This window comes from Mobula hypostoma, chromosome 1 (genome assembly GCF_963921235.1).
Source record: "Mobula hypostoma chromosome 1, sMobHyp1.1, whole genome shotgun sequence".
NCBI classification, from domain to species: Eukaryota; Metazoa; Chordata; class Chondrichthyes; order Myliobatiformes; family Myliobatidae; genus Mobula; species Mobula hypostoma.
In genome coordinates this window covers 160,767,934-160,780,658 of record NC_086097.1, presented here as the reverse complement: position 1 = coordinate 160,780,658, position 12,725 = coordinate 160,767,934, and the positions used below count along the sequence as shown (strand labels likewise).

Sequence of the window (12,725 nt, the reverse complement as noted above, 5' to 3'; positions counted from 1 at the left end):
GAAGAAATTCAACATTGTGTGATCATTAGGAAATATCTCATTACAACTTGTGAACGGAGGAAAGACTGTTGATCAAGCCGCTGAACATCAGTGGACCAAGGACATGACTCCAAGGAATCCTTGAGAGATGTCCTTGAGCTGGGATTAATATATATACAGATAGATAGAGATAGGGTGTCTAAAATCTTTGTACAGTACCATATATTATGTTGCTCCAGTTATCAAACACTTAATACTACTGAGCTAATGCAAAGCTAAGTATTTTTATTTCTGTTTACCAGCTACCTTCCTATTTGAATCAATATACAGTACTACTTGTCAGGTTGTTGTTTGACTGGTCTCTGGGAAAACTTTCTCATCAATACCTCTAGGATTGTGGCTTTTGAGAAACTTCATGTCTTACTCTGAACAGGTTTTTGACTTTCACTTGTAAAAATTCACATTATTGTTTTAAACTTCCATTTAGTAAAGTAAAAAGTGTTACTTACTATTACTACAATGCCCTCACTCTCCAGTGGCCTCTTATCATATGTGGTATCACATACTCTCACAAGCGTGGTTACACCATATTTCCGTAGCTCCTAAGGAAGGAAAAATATAAGCAACTCACTATTTAAGAATTATAACTGATAAAACATTCTGGGTGATGAATGGAATCTACATTGTATTCCTATTTATGATCTTAGGTTCAAATGGAACTGAAGCTGAGATCTTTGTGGCTTTGGATTTTCTTATAAGCTTGATGGCCTCAGATGAAATAGATACTCTCCCAGGAAGTCAGGGTCTATGAAATCTGTAAGCTCTTAATTTGGCCATTGCTGTTGCATGATAGTAGCTTAAATAAGAACATGTTTTATTTATTTTTGAAGTTGATAAAGCATTCCTGATTTACAGCAAGAATTAAAAGGACCCACAAGGGCCAATCAACCTTTTGGCCTGTACATGCTTTGCAAATGTCTACGAACAACTGAAAAAAAAACTAACCACAAACAAGCCCACTCATGGTTGGTTGCTCAAATACCCTGATTTGAACTCTTCTACCCAGATTGGCACCCACTAGTTTCTGACAGATAATTGACTATTCCATTGTTCTCCTGTTTGTCCTTTGATAATACAACTTCCATGAATTGGACCTCATTTCAAATATCTGCTCGTTTTTCATCTACAGGGCTCCTAGCTTCCAAACACCATCTGCAGTTCTGGCCTCCAGCTTTTAACTTCCTCATCAACAATGGCATCCATGCTTTCAACTAGCTGTGAATAAATTAGGTTTCAGAATTTGGTCAGATATCTCAGCTTCTCTTCCTTAGATTTAATCAATCTTGAAATTGTTCAACTTGAAATAAAAATTCCGTATCCAACATGATCCATGTAATCGCAAAATCAGCAATGAAAAGAGATCAATAATAAAAAAAAGAAAAATCATGTTTTCAGAGTTTCTTAATTGGAAAATTACTACTACAAAATACTCAATCTCTGACCTGCTCTATTATAGGCAACATCTAAGTAGATCAAATTTCTGATTGTCTTGGCAATGGAAAGGCAAAAAGGAGTTATAAAATTATGCACAAACAGAATAAGTTATAAAACTAACAACTTCTCTATCCCTTTCTATCCATTAAAATCTTCTGTAAAGTCTAAGCAAGCGTAAGTCAACTAATATAGCAGATGGCTTTAATTCCAAAATTTCTAATTCTAAACTAAATCTGTCTGGAAATCAGTTCAAAGAATTATTAAACCTGAAATTTCCCTTTCAGAAATAAAAAAAAATTGAGAACTAAGAGCAGCAGCAGCCTTTTCCTTTGCAGATATATAGCACACGAGTTATGAAATCGTGGAATTATGTTAAATGCCTAGGGTAGAGCTTAAATTAGGATTTGAGGCTTGATAAATTATTGAAAAATTGAACCAGATAAAAATGAGAAAGAAATAATCTAGACCATTTGGATCAGTCTATTTCATTAATGTAATTTATTAATAATTAAAAATTCAGTCTTCCTATGAATATTCATCACTTTCTTTACCATTAATGCTTAGGATCTTATATCATGCAAACTTCTTCACAAATGTTAACAGTTGGATATCTCAAATCAAAAACATCAGGCATCAACATCTATCAGAGTAGAAGGTTTGTTTGCCAATCACATTTAGATTCAGTTTGAACATCCACTAGGTAACCACTCAAACACTAAACTGCAAACATTATGTTTAGTTTTCAAGACTCACCTCTATAAATACGCCCAATGTAGCATTTGTAGGATTGTGGGTGATGAGAAATCTCATGTGTTTGTAAGAAACTTCCACAGGAGCAGGGCGATTCATGCGGGCCATGGGGATGGAACCAGTGGCACAGAAGGTGGTTAGTAGTGGCTGTAAATGATCAGAATATCTCCAAACTAATTTATGTGTACTGTCTTCATAGGATTGTAGGTTTCTTATTGCAGCAAGCGAATGAAATATTCTTCTTTAAATTGTTCATAAAATTGGTCTCTGCTTCTTCCTCTACGCTCTCCTTTAAACTATAAATGCATCTACATTCAACAGTTCAGTCACCCCATTTGGAGATACATTGCAAAGCAATAAGAATACAACTGGAGATACCAAACAGGCCAAGTCTGTTATCACTTGGATACTTTTCACTCAAATTTGTTAGCTGGCAGGTTCCTCCTTAGGTTTACTTGTCTGCAAAGATGTTATGTTGTGCTGGACAATAGCCACTGCTGTTTCTCACAAACTCCATAAAAGTGTGCCGAAAGGAGCTGTTGAACCACTGAAAAAAAGAGATAGGTATTTGAGAACTGCATTTCTAAAAATGCTGAAATACAATATTGTCTGAATGATACTCCTGTAGAAGAGCAAAATTGATAGCTTTAGTCTCATTTCGCCATTTGATCACTGACCAGTAAACGTATCTGCCTTATTTACTGACAAGCTACATGTGAAATGTCATATGACTAATATTTATTGTTTTCAAAATACTCTAACTCTGCAGTATTCAAAATAAACAGTGTGATGTACGAAATATCAGTGCTGACCCCTCAGTTATAATACATGTCTGCTAAACTAACACCTTTCTTTTTGCAATTCATGTTTTTCTACTAATAAAGCTAACGATCTTACACTTCTTGCACCTTTCTGCTAGGCTATATGAACACAGCCTCATGTATTCAGTCTTGATATTTATTAGCTCGACTACAATGGATGACTAAGATATGAATAGACTTTAAAATTAAAAACTTGCTAGTTTTTTAATTAAAATTCTGACTCATATGCTTGGTAATAATAGGATAAAACCTTCAAGAACAAAGCTTCTTCAGACTCAGAACATAAACATGGATCCAAATCTTTTGAGTACTGCCAAATCAAAGTTTCAAAATAATATTACAGTAATTACTCTTCACTGAGGGGATGATAAGGCAGCTTTGACTGAGTTACTACATACATAAATTTCATAGATTACTCATTCAGTATGATTTAAAATACCTGAATAATTCTTATGTAGAAAGTGATGCAAACTTTATATTGCCATCCATACTATTTTTCAATACTGTATAGCACAAGTGAGATAAAGTGAAAATAAAAACAAATCACTGTTTCAAAAACAAAAGTTGTATGAACAACCTGGATCACCACAAAAGAACTGTAACATGCCTCAGCAATACAGTTTTCATTCAACTTCCTTCCAATAAATGCTCCATTTTAAAGTTGAACCACAGGGCACTGACGGAAGCCATTCCATCCATTGAGTTTCTGCCAGTTTTATTTTCTTACTTCTTTAATTCCACATCCCTGTAACTTCCTTCAAATACAATGCCAATTCTTCTCTGAGAGCTATTACTAACTGCATTCGCATTACTCAGATTTTTTCCCAGTGACCATTCAGGTTTTATTAACTATCACAATTACTCTTTTGTCACTGGGTATCTATTCTTTTTGCCACTGAAAGCAATTTTTCTACGACAAATCCTTCATGATTTTAAGATAACCAATATGGCAGGGGGATGAGTACCAGGATGATGGAGTTGAGAATGAGCCAGCAAGTTTACAAGTAGATGATAGGTATAACATGAATGTAAGGAGGACAAGCCAATGATTGAGTACAAATGCAGATAGAGCAAAGAGTTAAATCGTACCACAGCGGCAAAATTCAAAAGGGCGAAGAATGCAGGACTGAAGGTCAATGCATGTAGCATTCTGAATAAGGTGGACAAACTCATGGCGCAAGTAGAGTTTGGCTGGTATGATGTTGTGGGCATCACTGAGTCGTGGCTGAAAGAAGGCCGTAATTGGGAGCTTAACATCAAAGGATATAATTTGCATTTTAAAGGACAGACAGGAAGGCATAGGTGGTAGTGTGGCTCTGTTAAGCAAGAGATGGAATTACATCTTCAAACAGAGATGACATAGGGTCCAGAAAATGTCAAATCTTTGTGGGTGGAGTTAAGAAACTGCAAGGGTAAAAAAAAACATTGTGGGAATCATATATAGGCCTCCAAATGTGGGAATCATATATAGGCCTCCAAATGTGGGGTTGAGATTGCAAAGTGAGCTGGAAAAGGTGTGTAATAAGGGTAACATCACAATTGTAATGGGGTCTTCAATATGCAAGGGGAATACGAAAATCAGGTTGGTGTCAGATCGCAAGAGAGGGAATTTGGTGAATGCCTACGAGATGGCTTTCTAGAGCAGCTTGTGCTTGAACCTACTAGGAGAAAGGCCATCTTCGACTGGGTGTTGTGTAATAATCCAGATCATATTAGGGAGCTTAATGTAAAGGAACCCTTAGGGGAACAGTGATCATAATATGATTGAATTTATACTGCAATTTGAGAGAGAGAAGCACGTCACATATATCAGTACCAGAATGGAATAAAGGGAATTACAGAGGCATGAGAGAAGAGCTTGCCCAGGTGAACTGAAGGAGGATACTGGATGGCAGAGTAGAAATGGCTTAAGTTTCTAGGAACAGTTCACAAGGTGCAAGATAGATATGTCCCACAGAAGAAGTTGTTCTCAAATGACAGGGGTAGGCAACAGTGACTGACAAGGGAAGTCAAGGACTGCATAAAACCCAAGGAAAGGCCATATAAGGTAGCAAAAGTGAGTAGGAAGTCAGATGATTTGGAAGCTTTAAAAGGGAGGTGAGAGTTTATATTGGACCACTGGAACATGAAGCTGGTGAGGTAGTATTGCGGGTCTAAGAAATGGCAGATGAACTTAATGAGTGCTTTGCATCAGTTTTCATTGTGGAAGACACTAGCGGTGCGCTAGAGGTCCGTAAGTGCCATTGCTATTACAAAGGAAAAATTACTAGGAAAATCAAAGGTCTTAAGGTGGATAAGTCACCTGGACCAGATGGACTATATCCCAGAGTCCTGACAGAGGTTGCCGAAGAGATAACAGATGCATTGGTCATGATCTTTCAAGAACCACTTAATTCTGGCCTTGTCCCGGAGGACTGAAAAATTGCAAATGTTACTCCACTCTTTAAGAAGGGAGGAAGGCAAAAGAAAGAAAATTATAGGCCAGTTAGCTTGATCTCATTGGGTGGGAAAGTGTTGGAGTCTATTATTAAGGATGGATTTTGAGGTACTTGGAGACTAATGACAAAATAAGTCAAAAGTCAGCATGGTTTCTGTAAAGGGAAATCATGCCTGACAAATCTGTTACGGTTCTTCAAGGAGGAAACAACCAAGGTGGACAAAGGAGAGGCAGTGGATGCAACTGGATTTTCAGAAGGCATTTTGATAAAATCCTATGCTGCTTAACAAGGTAAAATCCTATGGCATTATATGGCTGACAGACAGGAGACAGTGAGTGGGAATAAAAGGGGCTTTTTCTGATTGGGGGTCAGTGGTGTTTCTCAGGGGTCAGTTTTGGCACTACTTTTCACATTGTTTGTCAATAATTTAGATAATGGAATTGATGCCTTTGTGGCAAAGTTTGCAGATGATATGAAGATAGGTGGAGGGGTAGGAAGTGCTGAGGAATCAATGATATTGCAGCAGGACTTAGACAAATTGGAAGGATGGGCAAAAAAGTGGCAGATGGAATACAGTGTTGAGAAATGTATGATAATGCATTTTGGTAAAAGGAACAATAGTGTGGACTATCTAAATGGAGAGAAAATTCAAATATCAAAGGTCCAGAGGGACTTGGGAGTCCTTCTGCAGGATTCCCAGAAGGTTAATTTATTGGTTAAGTCTGTAGTAAAGAAGGCAAATGCAATGTTGGCATTTATTTCAACGGGGATAGAGTATAAAAACAAGATAATGCTGAGGCTTTATAAGACACCAGACATGCTGCACTTGGAGTATTGTCATCAGTTTTGGGCCCCATATCTCAAAAAGGATGTGTTGTCATTGGACAGAGTCCAGAGGAGGTTCATGAGGATGAGTCTGGGGATGAAGGGATAACATATGAAGAGCTTTTGGCAGCTTTGAGCCTTTACTCACTGTAATTTAGAAGAATGTGTGGGCATATTAGAATGACTAAATTAGGTGGATGTGGAGAGATGTTACCTATGTTGGGGGTATCCAGAACTAGAGGGCACGGCCTCCAAATTGAGGGACGATCTTTTAAAATAGAGGTAAGGAGAATTTTTTTTTTAGCCAGAGAGTAGTAAATCTGTGGAAAGCTCTGCCACAGAGTGCGGTATATTTAAGGCGGAAGTTAATGGCTTCCTGATTGGTCAGGGAATCAAATGATATGGCGAGAACAAAGGTGGATGGGGTTGTGCGGGATCTAGGATCAGCCATGATGGTACAGCGGAGCAGACTCAGTGGGCTAAATGGCCTAATTCTGCTCCTATGTCTTATGGTCTAAATCACTTCTCAAACTTCTCTACTTTGAGAGCCACCCAAATTGATACAGATTAGCTACTTAGCTGCAATCCTTTATTCCGGGAAAGGAAAAAACTTTATCACTCACTCCAAACCCTGTAATGCCTAAAATGTGTAATAACAATGGCCAAATTTCCATCTAATGATTAGAAAATTAGAAAACTTTATGACTGACATATTAGCTGCATTGTATTTCACCTGTGATTATCTGCCCATTAAAACAAACCCATATCCTCTTGAAGCCTACAAGAAGGTAGTAGATACAGCCTAGTCTAACACGAGTAAAGCCCTCCTCAGAATTGAGCACCTCGATATGGAGCAATGTCATAGGAAAGCAGCATCCATCATCAAGGACCCCCCAATATCCAGGCCATACTCTCTTCTTGCTGCTGCTATCAGTTAGTTGATACAGGGGCATCAGGACCCTTACCATCAGGTTGAGGAATATTTATTACCCCTCAACAATCAAGCTCTTAAACCAAAGGGGATAACTTCACTGAACTTCATTCACCCCATCATTAAACTGTTCCCACAACCTCGGACTCACCTTCAAGGACTTTCATCTCATAGCCACAATATTAAAGCTTATTTATTTTTAATTATTTCTTCCCTTTCCCCCTCTTTCTTTCTGTACTCGCAGTTTGTTGATTTTTGTTCCCTTAGCGGTTGTTGTTTTCCTACTGGGTGCGGTCTTGCATTGATTCTATTGTGTTTCTTGTACTTGTTGCAATTGTCCTCAAGAAAATGAATGTCAGGGTTGTATATGTTGACATATGTACTTTGATAATAAATTTATTTTGAACTTAAGTATATTACCATTCTAAGTAATCATTTCTCTCCCAAGTTTCTGTCATAATCAAATTCTGAAACTGTGCCTTGTACATCACAATCTATGACACTGACAATAAACAAAAAAGAAAGCAGCGATTTCAGCTACAATTTGGGGAACTGTCTGCCTCCCATTTGATAGAAAAACCGTCCCGTCTTCCCCCACAAAGGATTTCCATCCATCATATAATTTTATACTGCTGTCAATGCCACATATTATTTCACAGCCTTCAATTTTTCCAGCAGCCAAATCTGTGGTACTTTATCCAAGTTTGTATGCATATCAACTGTATTCTCATTTCTCTCAACAGCCTGGGCTGCCAGAGCCGGATGAGATGACTTTACCCATCTACTTTAGTTTTTATGGCTTGGCTTACGCAAAATATTTACCAGTCCATTACTGGTATAATATCAGAGGTAAAGGTATTAGATTATTATCCAAATGCACATACTCTTCTGATCCCGAGACATTCCCATAACAGTAGGAAATTTGAATTCGCAAATGCAAATTTAGAAATATTAAGATACTATCAGAAAAGATGAAGAAACTAACAGAGTCCTAAATTCCCTCTGTTTTAAGGAAAGAAGTCTGCCATCCTTATCTGATCTGGCCTTTAGATCCACCAATCTGATTGACTCAAATTACACTTTTACCGGAGGAACTAGGACATTTATTGCTCATATCATTGTTTTTAAAACAAAACTGATCATAAATACAGTCATAATGATGACAGAAAATAAATATACAAGAGGAAGTAAATTTGGTTCACATTTATTCCCAAGGAACACATTACGTTTTCAACCATAATGCTCTAGTAGAACTTTCATTTGGATGCTTTAGTAAAGGGAAAAATCTCTTCTGGAGATGAATATACAGTACATGGCTGGGGTGAACAGAAGTCATTCCATACAACGACACTGTCATTTGTTTCTTTCAGCTGCTGTGCTGCATGGAAGGGGCTGTTCTTCTGAAAGTTGCTATTCTAGTCAAAAAAGTACACCGCTCTGCTGAACGAATACAGATTTATGACCTTGAGGTATGACACTTGGAAAACTGCTAGAAATATGCAGGTTGCTGCTTGCAGTGGTGAGGGTAAGCAGGCTTGTCTAGCCTTGTTTTTCCCACCAAAATGCTGCTTATTTTTAATTCACTGGACCAAGCACCATCAACTTTTACTAGACTTCATAAAATGTCATCAAGCGATAAGATGGTGACGATAAATGGTGACTTTTTCATGCAGCTCTGACGGGGAACATCAAATATATCATTTTAGGACAACTACAATTGAAATCCACAGTCACAGCCATGGGAACTTCAGTAAGCAAAATAGTCTTAAGATGTTAAAAAATCTATATTTACTTAAACTCAGCAGATTCCTGATTGCATTTTCCCTTTAATTAAACTGAAGTGCCAAAAGATGAGCAGGTCTGCAGGTATGTTTGGAACGTAAAGGCCTTAGACCCCGGCTTCCAGCTATCCTGTTGGCAAATGTACAGTCTCTGGAAAATAAAACTGAAGACCCCAGAGCAAGATTGCAGTACCAGGGAAACATCAGGGACTACTGTGTATTTTGCTTCACCCCCACCATTTTGGATGCAGCACTGCAATCTGATGGCTTCACCATTCTCCACAATGACAGAACAACTAATACTTTTAAAAGTAGAGGAGATAGAGTTAATCATAAAGCTAAGTCACCATGCTGCAAAGGCATGGCATCTCTGGCTCAATCCTGCTCACCTGACCTGGAACATTTGGCAAGTGTCCATTTTATCTGCTCAGGGAGTTTTCTGCTGCCATTCTGGTAATGTTGTACAATCCACCTCTGGCCAATGACAGGCAGGAGCAAAACACCATGATCAGCAGTCACAAAACAATGCAATCAGAGGTGTTCCCTACCATTACAAGGGATTTCAACCAGGCCAGCTTGAAGGAGTCTCTGAACAACTACAACCAACATATCACCTGTGCAACCAGAGAATCAACACACTTGACCACTGTTAAATCACCATCAAGAACGTTTACTTTGTCATCCCACACCTGCACTCTGGAAAGTTCTATCACCTGGCTATACTTCTACTCCTGGCATATAGGCAGAGACTAATAACTACAGCACCAGTGCTGGGGTATGGTCAAGGGAGGCAGACGAAAGCTTATAGGACTGCTCTGAGTTGGTGGACTGGACAATATTCAGGGATTCATCTTTGAATCTGAATGAATACTCCACAATTGTCCCCGACTTCATATAGACCTATGCAGATGAGTGTGCGCCTTTGAGAACAAACCAGGTGTATTCAAACCAAAAACTGTGGATGAACCAGGATATTTGTTGTCTGCTGAAGGCTAGACTTGTGACATTCAAGAACAGTGGTCCAGAACTATACAAAAAATCCATGTATGACCTAAGGAAGGCTTTAAGAGTGAAAGAACAATATCCACTTGACGTTTCAGATGGAATCACATACACATCAGCTGTGGCAGGGTTTGCAGGTCATTACTTCCTACAAGGTGAAACCCAACCCAAGACCGTAAGGCACAGCAGCAGAATTACAGGCTATTTGGTCCATCAAGCCTGCTGTAACATTCCATTAAGGCTGATTTATTATCTCTCTCAACACCATTCTCCTCCCTTCACCCCTTAAACTTTGACACCCTGACTAATCAAGAACCTATTTACCTCTGCTTTAAATATACCCAATGACTCCGTCTCTACAGCAATGAATTCCACAAATTCACTACCCTCTGACAAAAGAAATTCCTCATCTCTGTTATGAATAGAGATACCGCTATTCTGAGGCTGTGCCGGCTGATTCAAGCCTCACTGACTATAGGAAACATCCTTTCCTCATCCACTCTGTCTAGGCTTTTCAATATTTGATAGGTTTCAATGAGATTTCCTCCCCCCCCCCCCCCACCATTCTTCCAAACTCCAGTGAGTACAGGCCTAGAGCTATTAAATACACCAAATGTTAACCTTTTCATTTCTGGAATCATTCTTGTGAATCTCCTCCAAACCCTCTCCAATGCCAGCACATCTTTTCTTTTTTTAAAATTTTATTTTTATTGAAGGAATGACACAATACAGAATACGTAATACATTACATTTTCCTCCATTTTGCTTTTATATCTTATATAAAAGATACCTTTTATATCTTTCATATGGCTGTGAAATGTCCATACTTGTATGTGTTAAGTGTTGTATTGTAAATATATTAGCTGCCATGGTATGTTCGGGGAGTTTTGTATGGGGGTAAGATATAAAAGCGCATGTTTTCTTAGATAAGGAGCCCAAAACTGCTCATAATACACTAAGTGTGATCTGACCAATGCTTTATAAAGCCTCTGCATTACATCCTTCAACTTATATTCTAACACTTTCGATTGAATGCCTTAGTGCCCGATACCGGCCCCCTAGGCCTGAGTCGACGTAGTAGTAGTAGCAGTAGTAGTTGTAATTCGATTGAATGCTAACATTGCATTTGCCTTCCTTACCACTGACTCTACATCGCTGATTTTTGAATTTTCTCCTCATTTAGAAAATGGTCTATGTCTTTATTCCTACTACTAAAGTGCATGACCGTATACTTCCTCTATACTACATTCCATCTGCCACTTCTTTGTCCATTCTCCCAATCCAAGTCCTTTTCAGATTCCTTACTTCCTCAATACTATCTGCCCTCCACATATCTTTGTATAATCTTCAAAATTCGCCATAAAACTTCAATTCTGACATCAAGTCATTGACATGAGTGAAAAGAAGCAGCCCCAACACCAACCCCTGTGGAACACCACTAGTCTGTGGCAGAAAAGGCCTGCTTTATTCTCACTCTTTCCTCCCCACCAGTAGGCCGATCTTCTATCAATGCTGACTCATCTTTTTCTCTCTAGTCCTGATGAAGGGTCTTAGCCCAAAACATCGACTGTATTCTTTTCCATAGATGCTGCTGAGTTCATCCAGCACTGTGTGTGTTGCTTGGATTTCCAGCATCTGCAGATTTTTTCTTGTTCTATCCATGCTAGTATCTTTCCTACAACACCATGGGCTCTTATCTTGTTAAGCAGCTTCATGTCCGGCACCTTGTCAAAGGCCTTCTGAAAATAAAAGTAAACATCATCCACTGACTCTTCGTCTATCCGCTTGTTATTTCCTCAGAATTTGTCAGGCAAGTTCCTCCTTAAAGAAACCATACTGATTTTGGCCTACTTTATCATGTGTCTCTAAATACCTTGGAACCTCATTGATAATAAGGCTTTTACATCTTCCCAACCAATTGATACTTGCAATTTTTCAGTCCTTTGGAACCATTCCAGAATCTAGAGATTCTTGAAAGAGCATAACTAATGACTCCACAGTCTCTTCCACTACCTTTCAGAACCCTGGAGTTAGTCCATGTGCTCCAGGTGACTAATCTACCTTCAGATCCTTCAGCCTCCCGAGCATCTGCTCCTTAGTAATAGTAACCTCGCTCACTTCTGCCCCTGACACTCTCGTATTTTTGCCATTTTGCTAGTATCTTTTGACTGACGCAAAATACTTGAGTTTGTCTGCCATTACTACCAAACCAGTGTCATTTTCTATTGGTCCTATATCTACTCTTGCCTCTGATTTACTCTTTATATCTGTAAAAAACTTTTGATATCCTCCTTGATATTGTTGGCTTCCTGACCTTCATATTTCCTCCTTTCCCTCCTTATGGCTTTTTTAGTTGCATTCTGTTGGTTTTTAAAAGCTTCCCAAACCTCAAAGTTCCCCCTAATTTATGCCTTCTCCTTTACTTCTCTGCTGCATTGACTTCCCTTGTCAGGTATGGATGCCTCATCCTCCACTTAGAGTACTTCTTCATTTCTGGGATGTATCTATCCGATGACTTCTGAATTGCCTCCAAAAACCATAGTGATTGCTGTTCTGCTGTCACCTCTGCTCATGTCCCCTTTCAATCAATGTTGGCCAGCTCCCCTCCCATGCCTCTAATTCCCTGTGCTGATATAGTACACCTAGCTATCTTCTGCCTCTCAAACTGCAAGGTAAATTCTATCATATTATGATCACTGTCTCC

At 38.8% G+C, this 12,725-nt stretch overlaps 1 protein-coding gene across 6 annotated transcripts in view; it reads right to left on the bottom strand.

The window, feature by feature from the left end:
- Positions 1-12,725, bottom strand: part of LOC134351779 (protein tyrosine phosphatase type IVA 3-like) — a 151,600-nt gene that overhangs the window by 22,234 nt on the left and 116,641 nt on the right. For all 6 annotated transcript variants that reach the window (XM_063058463.1, XM_063058482.1, XM_063058443.1 and 3 more), the window contains 2 exons: positions 2,227-2,770; positions 489-581 (listed from right to left, as the gene is read on the bottom strand). In XM_063058463.1, coding sequence (XP_062914533.1) covers positions 489-581; positions 2,227-2,331 — 198 coding nt within the window. In that variant the 5' untranslated portion in view covers positions 2,332-2,770. The remainder of the gene's footprint in view (positions 1-488; positions 582-2,226; positions 2,771-12,725) is intronic.